Source organism: Manduca sexta, chromosome 1 (genome assembly GCF_014839805.1).
Source record: "Manduca sexta isolate Smith_Timp_Sample1 chromosome 1, JHU_Msex_v1.0, whole genome shotgun sequence".
In the NCBI taxonomy this organism is placed as follows: domain Eukaryota; kingdom Metazoa; phylum Arthropoda; class Insecta; order Lepidoptera; family Sphingidae; genus Manduca; species Manduca sexta.
In genome coordinates, this window is record NC_051115.1 from 1861032 (window position 1) to 1887834 (window position 26803).

Consider the following 26803-nt stretch of genomic DNA (forward strand, 5'->3'; position numbering starts at 1 on the left):
TAAAAAATATAGCATACATCATTTTATAGTATTTTACGGAGAAAGTTAAAAATAGACAAATATATGTTACTGATTTATTTCTATAAAAGTTTGGATACACGCTGTCATTCACTCAAAAGGTAATGTAAAGAGCGTTCATATATTTTTAAAATGAATTTATTAAGTATAGGTGTTGAATATATAGTATTTTTGCGAACTATGTACTTATTCAATAGTATATTATATAGTACAATACAATATATTATACGGTTTGCAGCCCTACCTCTGCTATACAAGGTATGCTATATTATTCGATCTCAAACACAAATAAAACAACTCCATAGTCTATAAAACTTTATTCCCTTCACTTAGCCGCTGGTTTCTCGGCAGGCTTAGCCGCTTTTTCTGCTGGCTTAGCCGCCTTCTTCTCTGCCTTCTTCGCGGCCTTCTCCACGGTCTTCTTCTTGGGCGCGGGGGGCGCAGTCTTCTTCGCCGCGGGCTTCTTGGGTTTCTTTGCCATCGCGGCACTGATCGTCTTGCGTCTCCTCTCCCTCAGTTTCTCAGCTTTCATCGCTGGATGGTTTTCGGGCAGTTTTACCTGAAATATTACAAGTTGTAACAACTGTGTGGGGGATTTTGGAGGGTCGTTTAGGGGGGGTACGTCAGTAATTGTCAACGTGTGAGTAATCATGGTGTGTTCATAACCCAATGCTCTGATAGAGAATATCATCATATAGTGTGAGTTACCTATAACTTGTGAGTGTGGATGCAAGGACAACATCCTTGCTAATACTTCCAAGAATATGCGGTCGATCGTTTCCCCCTTCAGGATTCAAACCCTAGCCAAATAGTATTGCACGACTTAGGATTTATAGCCTGGACTACTCTGTACCCAACCTATAATATACACAAGCTAAGCTAAGCTACAAAAAGATAGTCAGAAATCTGTTGATAATTATTCTTTTGTGACAGCATCTTGCAACAATAGACTCAAGATATGAATCTTTAGTTTGTTTTACGCGTGTAGAAATAGATTTGCGACAAATATAAAAAATAACCTATAATCTTTTATCAATCAGGCTTCCTCTGTACAAAAATCATCAAAATCAGTTGTCATTTATGGCTATTCAATAAACTGGTGGTAGGTCTCTCATATGAAGAGTCCTGGATAGGTACCACAACAATGTCTATTTCTGTCAAGCAGTGTGTAGTCACTGTAGTGTTCCAGTTTGAACATTGTAGTCAGTGTAACTACTGGACATAAGACTTAACATCTCATATCTTAGACGAATGCAGTGGAATACCAAACAATACTTTGTAATTAAAGTTGGTGTTTCTACTATTTATGGGCGAGCTCGTCTCATCACTCTTCAATCTTCGCTCCGAAACCCGCGAATGAACCAATCAGAGCTATCTGCAAGCACGTTGGTCCACTGTCATGCAGACAATCCCTCTCTACCATAAACACACACTCACCCCACGCTTCTCCGCGAGCGCCAGCGCTCTCTGGTTCCTCCTCCTGGCTTGGTCGAGCAACGCCTTCCTCTTGAGCACAGCGGCGAACGGATTGAGTTTCAACATCGCACGAGTGTTGGTCAACGGGTTCAGCTTGCGTTTGGCATGGATCACTCGCTTGCTGTAATATTGAGAGCCGTTAGATTGTGGGGGTTTGGGGAGGGGTTGAGGGGGAGATGGGGCTTGTTCAGTATGTGTCAACGTGTGAGTAATCATGATTGGTCATAACCCAATGCTCTGATAGAGAATATCATCATTTTATTGTGTTAAAGATATGTTTATCGCTAAGATAGTGTGTAAGTACCATTATATTCCAGTTTGAAGTAGATTTTAACACCCATACATTACCAAGTACAATGAAGCAGTAGGCAACGGTACAACCAGGTCACCCTTTCCAAGCTTGTACTGTCCCATGATGTGATAGGGGGTGAGCTTATCGCCATATCGAGCACAAATTATTGACTACAGACTGTTATTAAACAAAATACCCATTATTTTGCCAAACCCGGGATTCGAACCCAGGACCTTAGCAATACAGGTACCAAGGCGGTCTAAATTCCTAATTCTCAATTTTCTCCTCACATTACGGTCCTGCGGGGCTACTGAAATCTACTTACAAGTTTAGTTGGCGTATCCTACGAGTGTACATTTACACTCAGGGTCTATAATAATGTAACAAAGCACATACTTGGGTTTGCGCAGCACGTTGCGGATCTCGTCGGACTTGAGCAGGCGCGTCAGGTCGGTGTTGGCCATCTTGGGCTGGGGAAGGTTGAAGTTCTTCTTCAACTTGGACGGAGTCTTCCACGAGCCGAACAGGGCGTCTGTTGACAAAGTTAGCTCATTTACTGGTGGCAGGATGTTTCTATATACGAATAAAAAGTAGCCTATAGTACTTAGGAGTAATGTAGCTTCATATTGGTGAAATAATTATCAAAATCAGTTCCATAGATTAGCTGCTATACATATACTTCACTAACACTAACACTATCCCAATGCTACAGGCTTCTTTTATCCCTTGAAGTCAGTAATGCGTACGGAATATTGCTACATTCCATCCACGAAGGCGCGCGAGTGGACTCATGATGCTCACGCACCCTATAAGCTATTAGGGAAAGTAGTGGGGTGCCCCCCCTCCCCCTCTGCTACCGAGACAATTTTGAACATTCCCCTCCTCCCCTTCGCCCATTCTAATGAAGCTCCCATACTTCCCCCTCAAATTCCTTCTCAACTCTCCGGGCCCCTGCAGTTAAGCCGTTGGATTCCAATATCCCGTGCTTAGGTTTAACCCCAGTGTAGACTGCAGGGTCGCCTACTCTATTTCTAAATAGTGCGGCGCGTCTTCGTGAATGAAATTATATATGGTCGCGTCGTAAATAACAAGTTATTACAAAAAATACTTTAGACGTAGTTTTAACAAAAGTTTAGCTAAACAGTGTCTAATTATAAACATCATTTCTTAAAGTCTTGTCTAACATACTGCATTATAAAAGAGCGTTTAAACATTCAATGTATTCCACATGTCGACACACCGTGCCGCTCGTTGGCAGACTCGATGTTTCCTTCGGGAACATTCAATATACCCCTCTGATATGTAACTCGGACCGTATCGCACGGAGAGAGTAAGAGTATGGGGGATTATCAATCATTCTCTGGTTTAAACTTAAGATATTATTAGAGACCTGATTATACAGGGTCATTTTGGCATTGCGTTACTAAATGAAACCACGTATTCTTCTTTAACTGATATTATGCAAGTAAGCTTCCTAAAATAATGAATAATTTCTTAAAAAAAAAAATTGTTAGCTTTCTGATTTTTTTTATAATTTTGTTGTTTAGTCCGAATAATGTGTGTGTAAGTATATTTCCGACTGAAAGTACAATGTTGCCACTCCGACATATACTTTTCCTGTAGTACTAGTGGCTTTGGGGCATGTAAAATTAAAATTAATTATTAATATTTATTTTGTTCGAAACTTACACTGTTTATTTTAAATAACTAAGTATTGTTATCAAGAAGAGAAATATATGGTTACATTTATTAACGCAATGTCAAAATGACCCTGTATATAATTTAAAAAGCGCGAAATATGCATGATTTATGCTATCCCTCACCGAGCCTGTCGAAGGCTGACTGAGTCCAGATGATGAAGCGTCCGAGGTGGCCGCCGGGCGCCAGCTTGAGGAGGTTCAGTTTGTTCACGTTGAGCATCTCAACGCCGGGGATGTTGCGGAATGCGCGGGATAGACCCTGGAAATAGATAAGGTTAAGGACCTCTTGCATGTATATATAAACATCAGCTCTGTATTATATACTGTCTCACTGTACGGGCCTCCACTACTACTGAGAGATCAGGCCTTAGTCCACCACGCTGTAGTGCGGGCAGACTTCACACACCCTCAAAATTCCTTTAGAGAACTTCTCAGGTATGCAGGTTTCCTCACTATGTTTTCCTTTACTGTTAAAGCAAGCGATAATTCACAATTACACACATAATCATAAGAAGCGGCGACAGCCTAGTTGTGTTTGAAACGGACTTCCGAGACGAATGTCCGCAGGTTCAAAACCCAAGGGCACTCACGCACTCTTGCATTTACAAATGAAATATACGAGGTCCCTGATATCGCACACACTCACACCTTGAATACCAGCCGAGGTAGGCAGACGCGCAATTGGTGCGCTCTGTAGTGTGTGTACCTACTTAGTATATACATATTTCATGTAATGTATAGTATAATGAGAGCAATCAAATATAGAACCTGAAACCATCAACATATATCGATCCTTCCATTATTACTCAAATTCCGCCGTGCATATTCCGTCCCATAATGTGATAGGGAGCGAGCCTATCGCTATGTTGGACACAAATTCCAAACTCCGGGTTGACACAATAGAAACATCTACATCAGTGCCCAACACGAGAATTGAACCCCAAGGTAATCAATTCAAAAAATCAAACACACAATACCTTGTCCTTGTGGTAGATGATGAGGGGTCCCTTGCGCTGAACGCGGCGACGGTTGCGCATTTTACCTTTACCAGCGCGCAGACGCTGGGACTTGTACACCTGGGAGGGAAATGTAACTTTAGTTTGTGAAGTCTAAATGTCTCTGTGGGAGGACGAGATCCCTCAGACCCTGGGACCTTGGATGAGAGTTGCAGCAGACAGTCTACCGGAAGCAGCTGCAGGACGCCTATGCCTTAAGTCGTGTCGAAATTATGGACATCATATAAAAACTTTATCTCTTTTAACAACTATGCAAAAAAAAACATGTATCTTGGTTTCATCATTAAGACTATTTTATTTCATTTTATATATTTCATAAATGTCTCTCCAAGTACTAAATGTCTATTGGTTATAAAAGTAAATCTTAACTATAATTATCATGTATATTGGACTTGTCATAAACTATGTTCGCCTATGTGAGTAATAAATATATATATTTTTTTATTTCTAATCAGTTAACACTATCTGAATCCCACTCAGCCTCTATCAGGTGCAGTGGGGACATTTAGTTGTGACCTCAAAAAGCAAAAGCTTTTCTTTGATGATTATCATTTTTTTATACCAATGTTACTTATGATGCTTACGTCTGTATGAATGGAATACACAGGAATTATGAAAGAATTTATAATTATCAACCATTAGACATTGGTATTACAAAATATTACTCTTGGAATTACAAATTACGATAATTATGACACTATACACTTCCCCACAAAATGTTTTTCATTGAATTGTTTCCAAAGTGTATACCAGAGTGATAATAATCATTCTGATTGTTGTGTTTTGGTATGTTTATATTGTCCAATTGTGCTGCTCACAGAATGACTGCGACCAGTTGTATTTTGGACAAGTGATGTTAAAACGTCAAGCAATTTTATTTTATTGCTTTAAATGACGGGACGATCTTGCCGTTCGCTTGATAGATATTGATCTACTGTTTATGGACGGTCGTATCGCTTACCATCAGGTGAACGGCAAGCTCGTTTCGTCATTCAAAGCCACTTTGGGAACTAATAGTCTAGTCAAGGATGATGTTTCGAAGCTTACCTTCAGGACGTCAGACCAGGCCTTCACACGTCTAAGGAAGATCACAGCCTGCTTGGTCTTGGTGATCTCTTGGACCTTGTCGGACACGACCAGCGGCAGCTCGGGGATTTTCTCAATGATGTGTCCTGGATAAGAGGGTAATATTAAAATAATTTTCTAAAATAACATTTATAAACGCAGTTTTTAATATTCAGTTTATTTCTATTTGTATAGTCAACTAAGGTATTGAGGTATAAAGTGTGGGAAGAACAATTATACAGCCATAAGTAACACTCCACTGCACCTCATGAGAATTTTGAGTCCAGATAGACTATCGACTAACAAGACATGATTTTCCCTCAGTCAATGCCTGTATGACAACAACATAACTTTATAATAAATCAGTCAAATGTGTGTTATGAATATTTTTCATTTATAGTATAATTCTCATTTACCCCAATCAATAGTACAACTATAGCATCTAAGACATGCAATAGCACATATTTTCTACACATTACGAGTCTAAAATACCAAACATCAACACATTTAAAAAAAGTATACAATCAAATTGAATCTAAGAGAGATTAAAGGTCTATATGATAGGGTAAGCGCAACCAAAATTATTTTTTATCAAAGATGCAAAGTGTGCAGTCAAATAGATTTTATGGGACATAATTTGAAAGGTTTTTCATTGAATAATGAAACCTAAAACGTTTATTTTTATCAACAAAGCGACACGTCGCTTTGGATAAATTGCTTCTGCGCACAATTTAGTATGTAGCAGAGTTTGTTTTGAATAGCAATACAAATGACATCAGGGATGAAAGGATAACAAACGGAATTTGGAAACACACATACTATTAAAGTTTGAAATGGCGAAGTTTGTCTTTGCTCATAAATTCTTCAAATATCGACAAAAGAGCTTTAGTTCTGTCTCACCGATAACATCTATATCTTTAATGTTTAAGGAAGAAACATGTATTTTATGCCAATCTCACAACTTAGTAGGCATACGAGCTAGCCGTTCGCCTGATGGTAAGTAGAATCCGCCGCTCATGGACTAAAAAGTCAGAAGTACAACCGAACCGTTGCCTACAGATTTTTTGTGCCAACACTTCGCTATTCCCACAGCATAAGGGGCCGTCCAAGTATTACGTAACGCAATTTTTAAAGATTTTTGAGCCCCCGGCCTCCCATGTATCGCGCCGTAACGTTTTTCTGTACCCCACTACGTAACACTAAAGGGTCAATTTTTATCTAACATTCACAATTATGTTAAACAAAGTACCGGAAAGTCGTTAAAATATCTGCTATTGTTTTATAATAGAAAAACCAATGTTACGTAACGCGTTGTACGAACCCCCCCTCCCGCGCCTGTAACGCATCGTAACGTTTTACAAGACCCCCCCCCTCCCCCCCCCCCAAATTGGGCTACGTAATACTTGCCCCTAAGCACTAATGGTGTCGTTCCGAGGTACAACAACACGACATTAATCGTGTTGCTGATCTTCGAAACTGTTGATCTACCCCGTTAGAGTGAACTGGCGAGCGATAACCGACTCGTAGTTAGGCGACGGGGCCTCACTACACTGAACACAACACTTAAAGCTGTTGGTTTGTTCATGCCGGGATAGGTATGCTCGGGGTATGATTACAAAAATTGTATGCAGATAAATTAATAAAATTCGTAACAAACTGTTTCTTCCAGACCTGTAGAATTAAATTTTATAAATCTATGTTGAGTAGCAAAGAATGTGGAAACGGAATCAAGACTATTGGTTGTCTATTAGTGGGTTACCATATTTTTTTATACCATGGAGTCATGCTATAGTAAAAAAATAAACAAGACATTTTTGAATTTGTAAAAATCTTACCAAATTCTTTCCAAAATCTGAATAGTACTCATAACTTTCATGATACTTTGTTGGCCTATAGGATAATAATAAAACCTTCATCTCAACCCTTGTCATATGACCTATCTATTTTAATAGCAAAAAATATTATAAATAAATGCTACACTTCAAATGTCATAATATCTAATAGCCTACTGACAATGGTATGTTTGTAATATATATAATATTATCAGCCCTGTATTAAATATATTCTGTCCCACTGCTGAGCAAGGGCATCCTCCACTACTGAGAGGGATTAGGCCTTAGTCCTCCACGCTGGATTAGTGCGGATTAGTAGACTTCACACACCTTCGAAATTCCTATAGAAAGCTTCTCAGATGTGCCGGTTTCCTCACGATGTTTTCCTTCACCATTAAAGCGAACGATAATTCACAAAGAATACACACATGATTTTAGAAAAGTCAGAGATGCTTGCCCTTGGGATTTTAATGTGCGGACATTCGTCTTGGCAGTCCGTTCCACACCCAACTAGGCTATCGCCGCTTTTTGTTTGTAATATATTACAATATCTTGTGACTCTACTCTATACTTGCATGATGGCTTAATGATAGAACTAATGGACATCTTTTAAGCACCAGGTTACAGAAATAATGTTACCTCTGGCCTGCACAAGCGCGGGCACGCCGGAAGCGGCGAGCGCGGCAGCGACGGCGGCGCGGCGCTGGCGCAGGTTGACGCGGCGGTGCCAGCGGCGCCAGGGTTTCGTCGGCGCGAACATGCGTCCACCGCGACACATGTTGCCGAAAGCACCTTGACCGGACCTGGTGGCGAATGGAGATTAGAAACGGAGGGTTTGTGAAAGTGTGGCAAAAAGTATGCCAATAGATGATACTGAGATTACAAACATTATGTTAAAGACAAGTTTGTATCGTCACCTAGCAGTCATCGCGCGTCTTTGCTGGCCCTATTTAAGACCTATCTATACTTAAGTGACACAACATCAATTTCAAAGTGACCGTTAGTCAAATTCGAAACTAGCAAAGAGCAAAAAACACTAAGCAGTCTCAAGGCAATGTTTTTAAGTACATAAAATTTGCAATATTTTTGTTTTTCTACAACTGAATTCAACCCGTTTGCCCGATGGTTGCCAACATGACCGACGATAAACAGTATCCAGACGGACCTTATGAAAGTTCTACCCCTTTTAAGTAATTAATAATTAAAAATAGGTTACCTGTGGGTACCACCACCGCGCACACGCGGGATACGCGCTACGGCACGACCGGTACCCCAAGACTCGGCGCTGGTTTGGTGGCCTGACAACAAAACAAAATAAATTTATTACAATTCTAGAACATTCTCAAAGGTAAATTTTGTGTAAAGGAACGTTGTCGTACAATTACCCCATACCTCATAAGTTTGAAATATTATTTTTATTAATAGTTCATTATTTTTAGTTATGATTTTTATGTATTCATTTACAATAACTGATATGATACGAGATATGTATTGGTTTAAAAGCAATTGTTTAAATTTATCAAGTACATAACAGATATTTTTTATATGCTACTTAATAGCTTATAATTTTATTATAATTAGGTTTTTGTGTATTAATTTACGGTAAGGTAGGTATTGGTTTAAAAGCAATTTGTGTTTACCAAGTACATAACAGATTTTTTTATACGCTACTAACAAAGTGTACAACACCAAATGTGTCATCTTTGTAAGTCACAGCTCACTTCAGCTGAGGAACTTTGCATCCATTACAGTAATTCTAATATTGTTTTTTACTCTTAACATTAATCAGTAATATATATTTTATATAATATATATTTATATTTTTCAGAATATAATGTACGTACGTAAAAATCTTAGTACTTTTATTAAAAACAGTGACTTGCATAGTCTAAATACCAGAAATAAAAATAAATTGGTTGTCCCTAATCATAGGCTCTGTAAAACCAATAAATCTTTCTTAGTTAATAGCATTAAGTTTTATAATAAACTTCCCTTCGAAATTACCAATTTGACCGAACAAAAATTCAAGTGTTATGTTAAGCGTGAATTAATGTGTAAAGGATACTATACTGTATCTGATTACCTTAATGATAAGACGGTTTGGAAAGTTTGGCCTGCACACAATGACCCACCATGTTAGCACACATTAGTAATTAATTAACTGCCTAAAATGTCTTTGTTACATGTCTCACATGCTTTTTTTTTATAATAATGACATTTCTATAGTTCTAATTTGACATAATCATATCATATCTTAATGAAATGTAATTTTTGAAAGACGACCACCCGATCATGTTGTGTTTGCCTGTTTAATATCACTATTTTTTTTTTCGTTTCTCATGATTGAAAACTATGTTTGTAAATGTAGGCGAATGCACGCTGTACGCCGTTATTTAAGTATGAATCTATGTTCTCTTTTATTTGCTATCGCTAATTTTATTTTATGCCGCTCCAGGTTTAGTCGATTGGATTCCATCTTATCTCATGTTAACGGTGATGTGCGTGCATTAGCTTATATAACTATTATGACTATGTACAAGAAAGACTTGGAAAAAAAATACAAAAGAAGTACTGAACGATTGATGACAAAAAAAAAAGCCCGGAGTTTCTTTCTGCCTTTCTTCTTCGGGTAGTCATCACTTAGGTAGCCAGTGAAAGGCTGGTAGGTTAGCTAGGCTAGGGCTCATGTCCTCGCCGGTGAGGATCGCGACGCGTTACCCTTCTATTTCCCCTACTTGCCAGCCCGAGCTGGTTACTTCGGTTTGTACCTTGTCTTTTGTATAAACTTTATCCCTAATTTAAAATGTCCATAGTTATATAAGTAATTTTAATAGTTGTTTAGAAATAATAATTATTCTTATTCTTTGTTTTGACGTATCATAAGTGCAACTTTGTTCGCCTACGTGATAAATAAAGTATTTTATTTTATTTTATGATTTTGTATTTCGTAATATCGAAATAATGTAGTGACCGCGATGCACCCGTCCGGGCCAGTGCGACGCCCGTCCGGAACGCCTTGCAGTCACTTTACTGTAGCACTAATCCGCAGTGACGCGAGCCGCCAGGGGGCGCGGCGAGCGTGGACATTTAGTGCAAATGTTAACCAATACTTATGAACAAAACTTGTAATATTGTAAATATAAAATTGATAGTAAAGGATGGTGAACGAGTAATGTATGGATAAATTTAGAGATGTGTTGAACTTGAAAATACAGCTCAAATATAACAAGGATAATAAATATCTAAATATTTTAAAATTATATAGAAATTTAATTTTTATCAATACAGTATCTGTAATGGTAGATTTCCGGTTTGGTTGTGTATATATTTTCAATCACCCCGCTTCTTCTCATTTACCCCATATATTTTTTTCTTACCCCAGTCTGTCCTTTAACATTTTATACCTTTAATTAATCTAACTATATATTGCCGGTTTTAATACACAATTTTAAGCTATGGATTGTAACAATAAACCCAATCATAACCTGTAAGTAAGTCAAACTATTCTGATTAACTCATTTACGCTGTCCAGAGGTATCAGGTAGTGTCGTTTAAAACTTCAAGGCACTGTGAGCCCATGCAGAGGTTCAACAAGAAAAATAAAGCATAATTGCAAAATGTAGGTAGCTATTGTAACTTTGACTTTTCCGACTACCAGCACCTCAATCCCCCCATGACCATGAAGGCTGCAGTCTTCGAAATGCCGGGCGACAATAATAATATAAAAAACAGCAATGACATCCAAAAAAGAGTTTTCTTTCAATTAATAAGAAATAATAAATCAATTGTTAGTCCTATCTCTTTTTAATGCATGTTGTAAAATGTTTTTCAGTGCCCACCCAAAATTGCTACATGACCCACCAGTCTCAAACCAGTTCGAGAAACGCTGAAAAAAGGTTATCACACAAATTGTCATTACACACTTAAGACTAAACTTGACAAATATTTTGCTGGGAAATGAGACCGGAATCAAGAATTACGGGATACATGCATATCAGTTAAATAAACTGCCTGCCTGATAACAAATAATCATCATTATCAGCCCTGTATTGTATACTGTCCCACAGCTGCACTGGCCTCCTCTTCTACTGAGAGGGATTAAGTCTTAGTCCACCACACTGTAGTGCGGATTGATAGATTTCACACACCCTCAAACTATAGAAAACTTCTCAGGTATGCAGGTTTCCTCACAATGTTTTCCTTCACCGTTATAACAAATAATAATTATAAATTGTAAAAAAATGTAAACTCACCGGCCTCCTTGCTGACGCAGTAAGGCTGGCGCGCATTCTTGGACATGGACACGTGGACATCGTTGACCAGGTCCGGGCGGATGGGCGCCTTGAACACGAAGGGCAGCGGGATAGTCTTCCCGGCGACCACTTCGCTCTTCTCAGAGTACACCGACACTAAAGGTCGGGAAAGTGATAAACTCTGAAACAAGAATTATATCATTAATTATTTTGAATTCTATTGGAGTCAGTAGCGGCAAAATGGAAATATGCTATTTATTTAGAATACTGATACATGTATACTGCCTTCTAATACATGTATACATTTGTAATAATGTTTTGTCTTGCTATGTTGAATGTTATTTATATCTGAATGAATATTATTATTTGGTTGTATATTTTAACTTCTAGCATTAATTGTATCTAGATGTCTATATTAAAGTAACTTTCAATTATAATAATAATCTTGTCTCTTTACCCATAAGCGACTTTGTTCAACTACATGAAAAATACTTATTGTTTCTTCCATGTTTTACTATAAAAACCTGTATAATAGTATTTTAAATTAGAAGAATTCAACAATAACTTAGTAGATCAATTAGAGTTGTTAAACACTGCATGTATCTAAAATGTGTTCCACACGTCGACACACAACTAACAATGTCATTAGAAGTGTTTCCTAAGGGAACATGTTAATCTACCCCATATTTGTACCTGAGAGGCCAGTTAGGGCGCACACAGGAAGAGATTGGGGTATTTGGTTAACATCTTTACAATATTCCAATATTAATCTTCAAACCGATCTAAAATTAACAATTCAAAACGAGTCATTCGTGAGCATATCAAAGACAACTTTTGTTCTAATGGGCCATTATCACAAACAATTGAAAAATTTATTGGGATTGTTTGAAGGCAGCTGAAGTAAACTATATGAAAATGTTTAAAAATTAACATTTCATCCAAATTGTATTCAAAGACATATTTAACTTTAGTTTGGTCTACATATAGTGTGATACCATACAGTAAAGAATTGCACAGTGTGGAATTTAATAAACTGTTTCTTCTAAATACAGATACTGTGGCATAAAATAAATAATTAATAGGAAACATGTAAACAAAAAATTATGAAATTAGGGCCTCAGTTTCATAGTTGTACTATAGTACAACTGTAGTCAACATTGTTAACATCTCATGTTCAATCCCTAGATCGGGCAAAGTGGTATTAGATTTTTCTCCAAGAGTATAAATTTAAAGTCTAGAATTTATATCCAGTATGTCTCTGCTTATCCTTTGAGGGATAAAAGGTGTGAATATAAAATAAAAAATGACAACATTAAGTAAAATTGAAAACTGTGAAAAAAATTGTACTTCGCCAATTGTTGTAATGCATTTATTTTTTGGTAAATGCTTCAGAATTATTCTATATTGTTACAGACATATATTGGTAAAACAGTGAATTAAATTCTACTATGTAATACAACCTGCAAACACATTTGAATTAACCTTGAAATTTAGCACATGTCAATCAATAGAGAATATTGATGTTTAAATCTAAGTAAGACTATGTTTGGAACACTGGTCTATGAAATTGGTTAATATCAAGATATGTTGCTGTGTTTTTAAGGGGATGATTTTGTAGTTAAAATATGGTAATGTAAATAATTAGAAATGTAAAAATTTTGTATATATAATTTTTTTTTACATGAACTTTTTTTATCCTCATTACCCAGATTTATCTCCAAAGTCTTATGTTTAGATATCAAATATATATTATATCGAAATAGAATTCGCGTGTGTTGAAAACTGAGATCATTATGATGTCGAAAAATTATTAAATGAATCATCAGGTTAAAACTTTTGTTATAACGTCATAATAAAAAAAAATAAGACAAAATCGTGTCTACAAATATGCCAAATATATAATACCCTTAGATGATTGTACTAGAGCTGTTTCTATAACCTAAAACGGTCAAGTTTTAACAACTTCTTTACTGCAAGGTATGAATTATTATACCATGTTGTGGGTAGCCCAAATAATATATTGAATAATAACTAAAATTAAGTTTGTATATAATAAAATAGCGAAGTATATGCGCACGGAGTAAGTTATTACAAGATATAACTGAATAGTTGACTCAAAACTGATCAATTTCGGAAACTTCCTGGTAACTTAACCTATAAACCAAATGGAAATTTTAACAAAATAATCCATTTATTTCACCACGATTTTATTAAAAACGCTCAATAGACGTGAGCTAAGACGATTTAATTATATTGTATCGTATTTACGGGAATTATAAAATCATAAACAAAAAAATCGACATTGAATTTAAGTTGGCGTGTTGTTACACATAACCAAAATAATACATGCAGTATTGAAATATACGTGTTACACAGTATTTCGGCATGGAAACTCAATTAAGACTCCGATAAACACTTAAACTCACATAAAAACTCCACAATCGGCATTATTTCTACAATTTATAGACGAAACACGTGTTCCCAATGCCGTGCGTACAATTCAAAACCAAACACTTTCACTGCGTAAAGAATAGCACTTTATACGATTGATATCGTCGCAAACACTTAAACATGGATTAAACTTACCATTTCGCTATATTAGCGAAGCTATTCCTCCGAAAAACACACTATTAGCGGTGGTAAAGACCATCCGCCATGCCACGGAGGAGTGAAAAGACCGGAAATCAGAATTGTCTTTTGACAGCAGAAACCGACAGTTGCCATACTCAAAGAAAAAAATAAAAAACGATATCAAATAGAAAACCATATTTAAATCTAGATTTATGAATTAAAATTTAAATCAAAACAATTTTATTATTATGATAACACTACATCATTTCTTATTGAATAAATATTTTGAGCAATAACCGCTAACATAATAAATTAGTTATATTAATTTAATTTTCATGCACGTGTACCTTTACAAACATAGACATTTTTTATTTTTTCTTTACATGTTGACTAAAATATTTGCATCAAGTACAACAGCCTGACAGCCAACATAATTGGAATTTTATCATTGAAATATTTATTGATCTGTGTATTTTTGTTTGATAATTGAAGTATTTGTTCTCTAATGATTATTAATTACCAAATGAGGAATATTTTAGTTAAACATATACATTTTATGCTCGTGACCTCTGTGGTAACTAAATGTTTTACAATATCATTAATATTTATAATTTCAACTTTCTAAAATTACATAAAATTTCATCAGCAAACATGGATCAACACGAAGCACCTCAATGCAGCCGTGAACCAGATAATGATCCACAAGCAACAGATGAAACAAAAGCGCTGAGTTCCGATGAACTTGTACAACCGCCAACAACAGATTCTCACACTCCCGAACCACCCAAATCATTTAGTATAACATCAAATTTTTCCTATATAGCAAGCGATACATCAAGAAATAGCAATTTATTAGCGTTACTACGTCCATCTTTGCAAGCTATCACGTCGGCATCGACTACTACGACAACAAAACCGTTACCACTGACCAAACCCCAGACCTTATTTCTCCAAGCGCTGTCTAAATTAAACGAAAGCTCAATAAGTATCGCTATTATAAACCATATAATGTCCACGCAGCCGTCTGTGACTAGTAAAATCATAAATACAGAAAAGAAAGCTGCGTATTTATCACCACCCGATTCTTTGACTAGCGCGCCACCGTCGTATTCATTTGTATTGAGACAGATGGCCGCACGGCGGCGACCCCGTTTAATGGGAACTTTTATACCGTCTCCGTCTTTCGTTCAACATACTCCACCGCCAACTTACGCAACCGCATTTGATATTTATGTCGATAATTCTATACCCCCACCTCCACCCAGAACCTATAGCTTAGGTTTCGCGTCAATGCCTGTTCTATGCCCTGAATGTGGTTTTACAGGTATGACTATAACGAGAACTAAAATTACATTGTGTACACATATGTGTGCGTTTATGTTATGTTTATTCTGCTGTTGGATATGTGTCCCATTACCTTACGTTTTAAGATCATGCAAAGATGTATACCATTATTGCGCAAACTGTCGTAATTATTTAGGAATGTATTGCCCTACAAATCCAGAAAATAGTAATTATCGGTGACAACAGCTTATTTATGTGTTTTGATATTTAATTTTGTATTGTTTATTGTGTGTAACCCTTCGAAATAAAACGTTTTCTGGAAAATCTTATTAGATATTTATTGGCTTTTCCTGGCTTAATCTCACCATAGACAATATCTGTGAAAATAAATATCCTCTCAGTAATTCAAAATAAGAGCTAGTACTTTAACAGTAAAATAGTTTTAAGTCATAAATGAAAGTTATTTTAATTTATTAAGTTGCCGAAAGTTACACAATGTTTTAATGGTGTTGCCTGTTAACGTGATTTGCAAGCATTTCGTAAGATGTGGAAAATGTGATCTTTATTAAAGATGCGTTCAAGTTATTTGGAGTAATATAAGTGAACAAAGTTGTTAATATAATTATATCATAATAAATACTTGCTTTTATTATATATTACTCATATTCATAGCTTTCGATAACAGCGTGGTATTTCATTTCTTCTTCTTTGTTTTAAAAAACGCAAAAAACCAACATTTAAATTCGAACGCACCATATGTCAACTATGTTTCAGCGCCCTCTAGCGGCAAAATGTCCGTCGTGTAAATTTAGAAGTCATAGCCTTCCGCAAGTTCCGTGTGTGTTGCGGAAAAATCCCTTTTTGGGCGTCCGACCACATGTGTGAATTGTGAACGAAATATGGTTCTGTTGTGATTTTACGTTTTAAAAACACATTTTCGCCTAGAACAGTACACGTCATCGGTCAATACGGTACGTGCGGCCCGTTCAGTGTTGAAAAAAAGTTGGAACGAGCCGACGGAAGTGAATTTTTTCGATGTAAATACGCTTCGGCCAGGGTCAGTGCGGTGTGCTCACTAAAACGCGCATATAGCCACGGGAACGCGTGATTTTGTGTTCTGTTTGTGTTTTTGACCTTCACGGCGACCGATCGGGACGTATATCGGTATTCGGCGTCGAAACGAATTTGTTGGGTTAACCCAACATGGCTTGTTGAGGCATGGAGGCGCGCTCGTGATCCCCTCACGGCGCGGAGCGCGCGCCCGGCCTTACATAAGCGACGGCAGCGGCGGCATGGCCGCGCGCGTCTCGGCCGAGGGCGCAGGGCCCTCGTACGCATCCGTCCTCAACTTTAGAGGTGCTGAGAGCAACAAGGAAAACATTGAGCTAGAACCGCCTAGCGAGGAGGCGGTGGACGCGCCGCCGCGGCCCGACGACGAGGAGGAGGAGGGCTTCGTGCCGGTGATCTCGCACGCGCGCCGCCCGGGCAAGGGTCGCCGCGACCGCGAGCGCAAGGCGCCGCAGCGTCCGCACAAGGGCGCCGCGCAGCCGCCGCAGACGGAGCCCCAAACCTCCCAGGAGCAGCAGCAGCAGTCGGCCGAATCCCAGCCCAAGAAGTTTGTTGAAGCGCCCATACCCAAAGTAAATCCGTGGCAGGTAAGATTCTTGAAATTTCACCGTTATATTTTCAGTTATAACCAATTATGAACGGTCATGGTTGCACATGTTGAACTGTGCTAAAGATAAAAAATAACCTACAAGATAAACTTCCTATTAGTGTATGAATTTTCAGTCAGATCACGTTCCGAACATAACTTGCATACAAATTTTACCCATAAAAGAAGTTACTAATATTTGTCATGTGATGCACCTAAAAATGAACCACGGACTTTGATTATGATAACCAATATTTATTATGTCAACTTTACTTCCTTATTGTCACAAGACTTGATTTACAATTTTTATATAATTTCCTTGATATATCAATTGATAATGATTTTTAGCTATTTCATCACATAGTGTTATATGTACATTAAGAATAATTTAGTAAAGATGCATTAAATTATTCTCCAAATTGAAATATAATCAATTTGCACTTAATTTTCTATCAATTTTACCGAGATTTCATGGCACTGTGTATTGAAATCTGCACATTGGCAAAATTATTGAACAGTGGAATCTTTAACATAAAAAGATGAAGAAACGTAAATAAATGTGTTAGTATTTACATCAGCCATCTACTGAGGGATAGAAAGCAATTTCAACATTGTGAAATAGGCACATTGTCTTCATTACAAATCAAATCAAACTTCAGTATAGATGGAAAACTCTACCATTCCATATGACTCATGATAATATAAAAAGGAGCATGGGTTTAACATATGAAGAAATATGAATAGTAATGTAACTAAAAAAGACATATTGCATCATAGAAATAAAACTAAATTTCAGATTTTCTCTCAATTTTTTAAATTCGAATTTTTTTCCAACATTTCATAAACTCAGCAACCGTCAATGTAGTAGATACATATAAGAAATCATTGCACATTGCACCATATTACAACCATAGAAACTGAATAATGTATAAAGAGTTAACACATTAATAACACCAGCTTTGGTACTGTCCCACTGCTGGGCATGGGCTTTGTTTACTAAGAGGTTTTACCATAGTTGAACATGCAGGATAGTGCAGGTTGATTTTAATACAGTATACAGGGTGATATACATTAGATAGGTATCAAATAGTGGACCTATTTTTTCTTGGGGCAAAAACGCATTATCCCCTAGCACTACATGGTGGGTGAGTGGAACAGTTGTGTTGGTTGCACGGATCTTATGACCCAGTGTTGACTCTCCAGTGTATAGCTACATGCAAGCGAGCATTGGAGTCCCTACCCTTACATTTGCCTTACACTGAAAACCTAAATAAGTGAACCTGGCCCTTCCAATACTCTTTTAAGAAATCACTTTTATTAATGTTAATAAATTAACTTCAAATTAATAACGATACACAGTGTACAGGAATGTAATCATTGACTACAATTACATTTATATGTTTTCAAGTGGATTTTAATTATTTTTATTCTGATCGAGTATGTCTAATGATAGTTAATAATTATACCTATTAAATACAAAGGTGGGCTAATATAAACAACTTACTGTCATCAAACATCATTGTGCATGAGTTGTTTCAGTTTGAAAGACGTAGTCAGAGTAATTACTGGACATTATGAGACCATCTCTCTCTCTCCCTCTCCCTCTCTGTCTCTCTGGTCGGTCCCTCATATCTGAGGATCGTGATCAGTGTCAGGGTTACATCTGGAGCGGATGATCTGCCTCCACCGGTTTCTGTCCAGTGCGTTTCTGAGACCATCTAATGTTTGTTTGAACGCGCTAATCTCAGGAACTAATAAACCGATGTTGATTTTTTTGTTCTCTAATAGGGAGCTACATAACTCCTGAGTCCTAAGCTCTATTGTGGGAAAATATAAAGTGGGAATTTTATCCTGGAAAATCTTTTTCATACAGGCCTACAGCCAGGCATGCAGTTGTGAGAAATTTTACACTTTATAGGTGTATGTGTTAAAAATGTTCTGCAATGCTATTTGTGTTCACAGTACATATAACCTGCTCTTCATTGCTGGCGTATTTATTATTTTGATTTTTTTATTTGAAACCCATGTTGGATGTTTCATGAGTATTGTATTAATTAAAACAGTGACTTTCATAGTGTAATAAAACTTGGCGTTAAGGTAAACTTTTTTATGTAAGTAATGTAATATGATTGTCCTTAATTACCCAAATGTGGCCTTATAAGACTCATCATTACAGTGACTAAGCGACAAAAGACTTGGTTTGCATGCAATGGTACTTATGATAATTTCTACTGAAATTTTTTGCAACGTTTATGATGGTAGATTTAAGATTTTTAAATCATAATATTATTATATCACCTCATTGGTTTAGTGGTATTGTGTACAGATTGTGGACGTGGGTTGTACAATAATTTGTGAGTTTTTTGATTCAAAAGACACAGTGAAATTGTATTTTGTGTCAGTCACAGTCAGTGTCAGTGTTGTTACAGTCCATAGGATGCGGATACTGCTTACTGTCAGGTGGACTGTTTACTTGTTTGCGTACAAAAGCAATAAGAAGACAAACATGATGCTTATATTTTAAAATTATATATAATAGAAAGTGTGGGTGGGTGCATTTCTTTCATCTCTGCTTTACCCATATGGAATACAGGGTTTTAAGTTTGTATACCAATGGTAGACGTACAATTAATCTAAATTTTAATATATATGATGAATTTGTAATTTTTTTTAGTTATGAGAGAGCAACATTGTCTGTTTAGAATTTTATTTCGTTATTAGACTAGTAAAAGCGTAACTGATTATAAAAAATATATTTTGATTCATAATACATATGCCAATGAAAATTTATTGAGATATTATAACTATTTAATAATTTATTAATAAACTAAGTTACAATTATTGAGACTTTCTCCGTGATAAAATGAAAAACTAAAAATATTTTAACCTATAAATAGATTTCGGTCTGCAAGCAGCATTATAATCAAGAATCACTGTGCTTCACGATTGTAATAAAAATATTATTTAAGAATATAATTCTTGACCCCATAAGTTATCAGCAAATTACTGGGTCAGTATAACTGATCTCATCATAATTTGTTGACCTTGTAACCATCTTGTTACTGAGTACTTTTTTCATGTGAGGATTCAGCGGTTGGGTACCTCTGCAACGGCTATTTCTGTCACCGAGCAGAAATGTGCTGTTGATGTTGTGACTGAAATTCTTGGACATTATCAGTCTTACTTATAAGATTGTTTTAGCGCTAAGAGGTGGTGAAGAATTGCTTAAATAGGTCTAAAACATCATCGGTTTCTAGTTTAAACCTTATTAAGAGGCAAGATAGCGGGTTTGACAGCTGATCGAGTAAATTTGTATGTGATTTAACATTTAATATATCAGTGTGTTGTGAACAGTATTTTGTTATTTAAATATTGTTCATTGATTATTCCCACTGTTTATTGACAGTTATTTACTATCAACCAAGCCTTGGTTTAAGACGTTGCATTCCAGTATGCTTGTTATCCTAAGACAATAGAATATTATTTTGACTGACCAAATCATTTATAAATAAAAATAATGCCTCCAGTAGGTCCCAGAAGAGGCGATAGCCTAGTTGAGTGTGAAAGGACTGCCGAGACGAATGTCCGCAGGTTCAAAACCCAACACACCTCTAACTTTTCTAGAGTTATGTGTGTCTTCTTTGTGAATTATCTCTTGCTTTAACGGTGAACGAAAACATCGTGAGGAAACCTGCATACCTGAGACGTTCTGTATAGGAATATTAAGGGTGTGTGAAGTCTGCCAATCCGCATTACAGCGTGGTGGACTAAGGCCTAATCCCTCTGAGTAGTAGAGGAGGCCCGTGCCCAACACATCCGTTGTGTACCCGTTGTCCGTTACCCGTTGTCGTACACCCGTTTGACTTAACATTTATAAGAATTGGAGTGTATTGATAAGGTGATAACAGATATTTATTACTTGTAGTCACCACTTGGGGAAAGATGATTAGAAATATATGAGGAAAATTATTACTAACTGTCCACGCATAAAATATAAGTTTAGGGTTAGGTTACCTTACGCAAACTCTCTTATTCGTAGCTTCGATCGGGTAAAAGACTTTTCCGCTATATTAGAATTACTGTTTTGGGACATTGAAATAAAACATTTCCAGTTACAAGGTTAGCATTAGTTTTGTGACTGAAGTAAAATGTGTTATAATTCAATTTGCTTGCGATTCGACTTACATGCAGTGGATTGCCTAACGTGACTTCGTCAGATTAATTTCTTAGTTGAATAAACAAAAAAAAATAAACGTTTGCAGTATTTTTTATATTTATAGAGTTTTACAACATTAATCTAAAAAATAATAGGGTTTAAATACCTGTAAATTGACTATACAAAAAAAAGTATTTTGCGAAGAGTAGGTAAGACTTTGTTTTTTTTTTTATTTGTTGACGTATCTCGCGAAATTATCTGGCATTTGAATACAATGAATGGCTCATTGGATTAAAAAATATGAAGTTTTATTTTGAGTAATATTTAGTGGATTTTATCGTTAATTTTTTTAATCTTTATTAAAATATGAAGCTAAGGAGTTTGTTTAGACTCGCTAATCTCAGGAATTACTAAACGGATTTTGAAAAATGTTTCACTATTGAAAGCTACATTATTACTGAATGCTATAGGCTATTTATCCCGGATCTTTTTACGCAGACGCTGGCAAAAGTTTAGTTATTAATTTCATAAATTAAACATAGTCTGAAGATGCCTAATAAATGGCAAATCCTACTAATATTATAAATGCGAAAGTTGGATGTATGGATGTATGTTTGTTTCTCTTTCACGAAAAAACTACTGAACGGATTTGGATGAAACGTTGTAATATTGGTTATCATCAGAATAACACATAGGCTACAATTTATGATTTTGTGTAATTTGGTCATAATATAACGATACATATCAAGTAAGTCGGAAAAAAATAACCCGGAAAACTTCACGCGGTCGAAGCCGCGAGCAAAAGTTAGTATTAAAATAATGACGAAAATTTTTGTGTACAGAACCCAATAAGCGCGTGTTTGATTCCCACTTGATCGGTTTTCACACTCCGTTGGTGTTTCGGAATAAATATCCTTAGTTAACGTTTGTTTTGTGCATTTAAGAAAATTGTCTTTACGTTAAATAGTTTCTTAACAGAGATGTGAAAAATAGTTTAGTAAAAGTATTTAAATACAAAATGCAAATACATTGTAAGTTTAGTATTTAAAATAGAAATACAAAATAGTTTTAAATAAAAGTATTTAAATACAAAATGCAAAATACGTAATTTCAAAATAGGTTTTCCAAATAAAATACCTGGTCCTTATTTAAGGTTATAGCTTAAGGTCATACATTTTGTTTCACCTTTAATCTGGGTAACTAAACAAGTATTGACAAGTAAAGAATTTAAATTCACGTCTAGTTAGTGATTAGTTCTCGCAGTTGAAAGAAAAACGTAAAAATAATTAATATGCATGGATATTTCGGCCTTTAAAATTTCGTCGTATTAAATTCGCTCTGAGGTTCTGGGTTCGAATCCTTGGTCAAAGTGATATTTCGGTTTTTCTGTACTGTATCAGCCTGGAGTGTGGAATTTATGCCCGATATGGTGATAGGCTCGCCCGCTATCATGGGACGGAACACACTTGGCGATAAGTCGGTGCCCTGGTTGCGCCTCTGCATAAGAGGCGCAACCAGGAGATAAAACACACAACACACTGATATTTTTTTTTATTGATATAACGAAAAACGACATAATTTGTTTTCATGTTTTAAAACGTATCAAATTTAATTTAGGACACTTCCACATGCCTCCTATATTTTGAATCTTTTCAATAAGTACAACTAGCTGTGACCGCGGCTTCGCCTGCGTGGTAATCAGTGTGCCACAAAAATTTCCCGCGTAAATCCCGACCAACTAGATTTTTCACAACCACGTGACCTCTTCATCAGTAATCGTTGTTTCAGTCAATTTACATAAAACCGTAAAGTACCATTAATCCAAACCTTCTTCAATAATTGCACTGTCTTTTAGTAAAATCCGTACGAAAATCCGTTCAGTAGATTTTGAGAAAATCGATCACATACAGACAGCTTTTGGGGACTTTGTTTTATAATATGTCGCACTCTTAATAAAATAAGGACCTGTAGGATACAATTGTGGGAATCGTCAAAAACTAATCTTTGTTTGCGACAATTTTCTTTAAGTTGCTATAAAATTGTATTTATTATAGATAGGTGTAAAATGAAACCTACAGCATGAAAAAAAAGGCTAAATATAAGGTTTGCAAAGAGAAATTAGTTTGACGATTTCCACAAATTAATAATTTTGGAATAGGTAATTATTTAATTAAGAGTGCGATGTACAGATAGTCAAATACTGCATAACTGCTTATTAAAATTTGAAGTTTGTAAACAATATATTCACACGATGACATAGCGTAGGACTTCCCAGACGGTTCAGGGAAAATGTCCCATCAGGAAACCTTGTATATATTATTTTCCTTAGTCTTAAGAACATACCTCAGTGTTTTGTTGTACGACTACCGTGCTACAGTATCGGATTGGATTCCAGGGTAGGGCATTTTTTTTTTTTTTTTCATTTTAGGCAGGTGAGCTAGCGGCCCGCCTGATGGTGAGCGGCCACCGAAGCTCATGGACTCGGTGATGCCAAGGACACACAAGCCGCTGCCTACCATATTATAATTAATGATATTGGAGTCTGGAAGTTGTGCTCGATGTGGCGATAGGCTCGCTTATTATGGGATGGAATATAGAAGGTGACCCTTGTTGATGTCTTATACTCTCCTAGTAGGCGTTGAGGTTCGTAACTCGTTAGTGACGGACGTGACGTTTGTTAGTGGACAATTAATATTTCCAACTCCTCCCTTTCTATTTGATTAATTTCGTTGCGGGATAATGACAAATTAGTTTTCCCTGAGACTCGGCGAGCTTCACCGCTCGGTGTCATACAATGCCATTGCTGATCCTTACAGGAGTTGTAGTGGTGGGTGTGAGGGCGGGAAAGTCTCGTAGCTCGTTAGCGAGTTGCTGTCAGGTCACTTAATGTTCAAGGGTTGCGAGCGCCATAAGCGCTCATCCAAGCCTGGTGTGTTGTTATATTTATTTAATATCTTATAGCTGTTAGTTCCACATAAATAAAAAGGAATAATAAATAAACTGACCCTTGTCAGGCTAACAAACGTAAGTCAAGTAAAAAAAAGACACAACGGATCTTTTTTATATATACATGTAAATATATGAAATAATAATGATTGTTATTTCCTTAGTCCTAGAAAAATAATTGATTTCTGAAATCCAATAAACCTTTGCAACCTTAAGCGTTATTGTCATTTGATTTATCGTCTCTGGTCACCTTCGAGAAATGTCGTCGTAAAGTTGTAATAGCATGTATAGTACGCAACTATACTCTAGTAATCATCGTATAAAATTTAATTAAATAATTTATTAAGTCACAAAATGTTAGATTATTTAGATTGCATATATTTTTACTTAACCGCCAGTTCGGAAAGTAGTTTCGACTGCAGGACGGTTTAAGGACAGATTAAAGTCTTGTTTAGACGGAGCAATTATTGCTAGCAATAAGGCGCATAGCCTGGTTGGGTGTGGAACGGACTGCCAAGACGAATGTCCGCAGGTTCAAATCTCAAGGGCACACACCTCTGACTTTTCTAAAATCATGTGTGTATTCTTTGTGAATTATCGTTCGCTTTAACGGTGAAGGAAAACATCATGAGGAAACCTGCACATCTGAGAAATTCTCTATAGGAATTTCGAAGGTGTGTGAAGTCTACCAATCTGCACTAGGCCAGCGTGGTGGACTAAGGCCTAATCCCTCTCAGTAGTAGAGGAGGCCCGTGCCCAGCAGTGGGACAGTATATAATTCAGGGCAATTATTGCTAGCAATAAGGCGCATTAATTACGTCACATGTTAATAGGGCTTACGTGTGACGTAATAATGGGTGGGCCCTAATTGATCCTAAATGAGGCATTAAACAGTGTGGGCTTTAGGGGCAAGAGTGAGTCGTGTCGTCTCAAGGACCAGATCCTAAGAAAGGCGTTACGGGCCCGAAGAGATGCCACTAGTTCGAGCATGATGCGTCTCTAACTAAAACACCAATCAACCAATGACAACTTTACCAATTAAATTAAACTACTTTTCGGATTCTATCGCGGTTTTTTATATTTTAATTTTTCTCACGACGTTTCGAATACTTTGCAGCCTCCATGGACACGGGGGGGGGGGGGGACTCCCCTAATAAAATATAAAAAAAACCGCGATAGAATCCGAAAACTAGTTTAATTTTAATGTCTAACATTCACGTAAACATGAGATAACTTTACCAGTAATAATGTGGCGATCTTTTAACAAAAAGGATGCCGGAAAATTGGTGCATATTCTTTTTTTACGGGTAGCTAAAGCCTGCCGTGCTTGCCTAGTCAACACTATCTATTAAGCTTTTATTTGAGCGAGTTTGTTGCGGCAAACTTTTGGGGCCAGTGGGGCCTGTCAACACAGGCTTTAATTGCTTCGACATTAGGGCGAAAATCGCATGTGCTATTTACTTGCACATCCGATTTGTTGCTTCGTCTAATCTAGGTTTACACATTAACGATTAAATCGCACTCTTAATAAAATAATGACCTATTTCAAAATTGTTAATTCGTGGCAGTCGTTGGAAGACTAATTTTTGTTTGCTACCTTTTTTTTGAAGTTGCTATAAAGTTGAGCTTATTAAAGATATCTAAAAAATGAAACCTGTAACCTGAAAAAAAGGGAAGAACATAAAAGGTCGCAAAAAGAAATTGGTTGTTTGACGATTCTCACAAATTGGCAATTTTGAAATGGGTCATTATTTTATTAAGAGTGCGAAATCTTCAAGTATTGTGATGTGTTAGATGCCCAATTTCGTTTACACGTGCGGACTAGACCATCGCGAAGTGCTAATTGTGTTAAATATATCACAGGAATAGTCGTGTACTCTGCCATTGGCATAGTTTTGTTATATGTGTTAAATCTTAGAAATGAAAATATTTTACGGATTTTAATTGCGGTTTTTTATATGATTTTTTTTTTCTAAAGTTTCGAGAACTAGTCTTCATGGTAAAATGTAGGTAGATATTGTAACTTTGACTTTTCGGATGACCAACACCTCAGTCCCCCCAGTGATCATCTATGGTCTGGTATAGGTTTACTTATTGCATGAACGTCTCTAAATTGTATTACGATATTGGGTTTATTGCTTTAACGGTGTAGGATAACATCGCGAGGAAACTTGCATACCTGAGTTCTCTATAGGAATTTTGAGGGTGTGTGAAGTGAAGTCTGCCCGCAGTACAGCGTGGTGGACTAAGGCCTGATCTCTCAGTAGTAGAGGAGGCCTTGTAGTGAGATAGTGTATAATACAGGTCTGATATTATTATCATTTTATGTTTAATTTCCTGCGTTTAAAATTACTTTTAATTTAAATTATATACATGTTGTGTTATCCTAACTTGGGCTTACATTATAGCTATAAGTTATATTATTATAATTAGCTGACCCGACAGACGTTGTCCCGTCTTAACTATGAATTTGCAGCGCGCATTCTGTCAATCGCTGACAGTTATTTCAAACAATATTTATATAATATTAATATTTTCGT

At 36.5% G+C, this 26803-nt stretch overlaps 3 protein-coding genes across 6 annotated transcripts in view; 2 read left to right on the plus strand and 1 right to left on the minus strand.

Annotated features, from left to right (window-relative positions):
* Positions 1 to 320: 320 nt before the first annotated feature.
* LOC115451613 (60S ribosomal protein L4) lies at positions 321 to 14374 on the minus strand. Its single transcript, XM_030179973.2, has 10 exons — positions 14239 to 14374; positions 11653 to 11833; positions 8616 to 8697; positions 8039 to 8202; positions 5550 to 5674; positions 4464 to 4562; positions 3610 to 3745; positions 2183 to 2318; positions 1456 to 1615; positions 321 to 577 (listed from the first exon to the last, which is right to left on the minus strand). The coding sequence occupies exons 1-10, from the start codon at positions 14239 to 14241 to the stop codon at positions 344 to 346; spliced, it is 1320 nt and encodes a 439-aa protein (XP_030035833.1). The 5' UTR covers positions 14242 to 14374; the 3' UTR covers positions 321 to 343.
* A 240-nt stretch (positions 14375 to 14614) lies between these two features.
* Positions 14615 to 15836, plus strand: LOC115451614. Its single transcript, XM_030179974.2, has 2 exons — positions 14615 to 14797; positions 14870 to 15836. Exon 2 carries the CDS (start codon positions 14875 to 14877, stop codon positions 15745 to 15747), a length of 873 nt encoding a protein of 290 aa, XP_030035834.2. The 5' UTR covers positions 14615 to 14797; positions 14870 to 14874; the 3' UTR covers positions 15748 to 15836.
* A 475-nt stretch (positions 15837 to 16311) lies between these two features.
* LOC115454429 (la-related protein 1) overlaps positions 16312 to 26803 on the plus strand; it is a 105102-nt gene continuing 94610 nt past the window's right edge. For all 4 annotated transcript variants that reach the window (XM_037447618.1, XM_037447619.1, XM_037447630.1 and 1 more), the window contains exon 1: positions 16312 to 17162. In XM_037447618.1, coding sequence (XP_037303515.1) covers positions 16800 to 17162 — 363 coding nt within the window. In that variant the 5' untranslated portion in view covers positions 16312 to 16799. The remainder of the gene's footprint in view (positions 17163 to 26803) is intronic.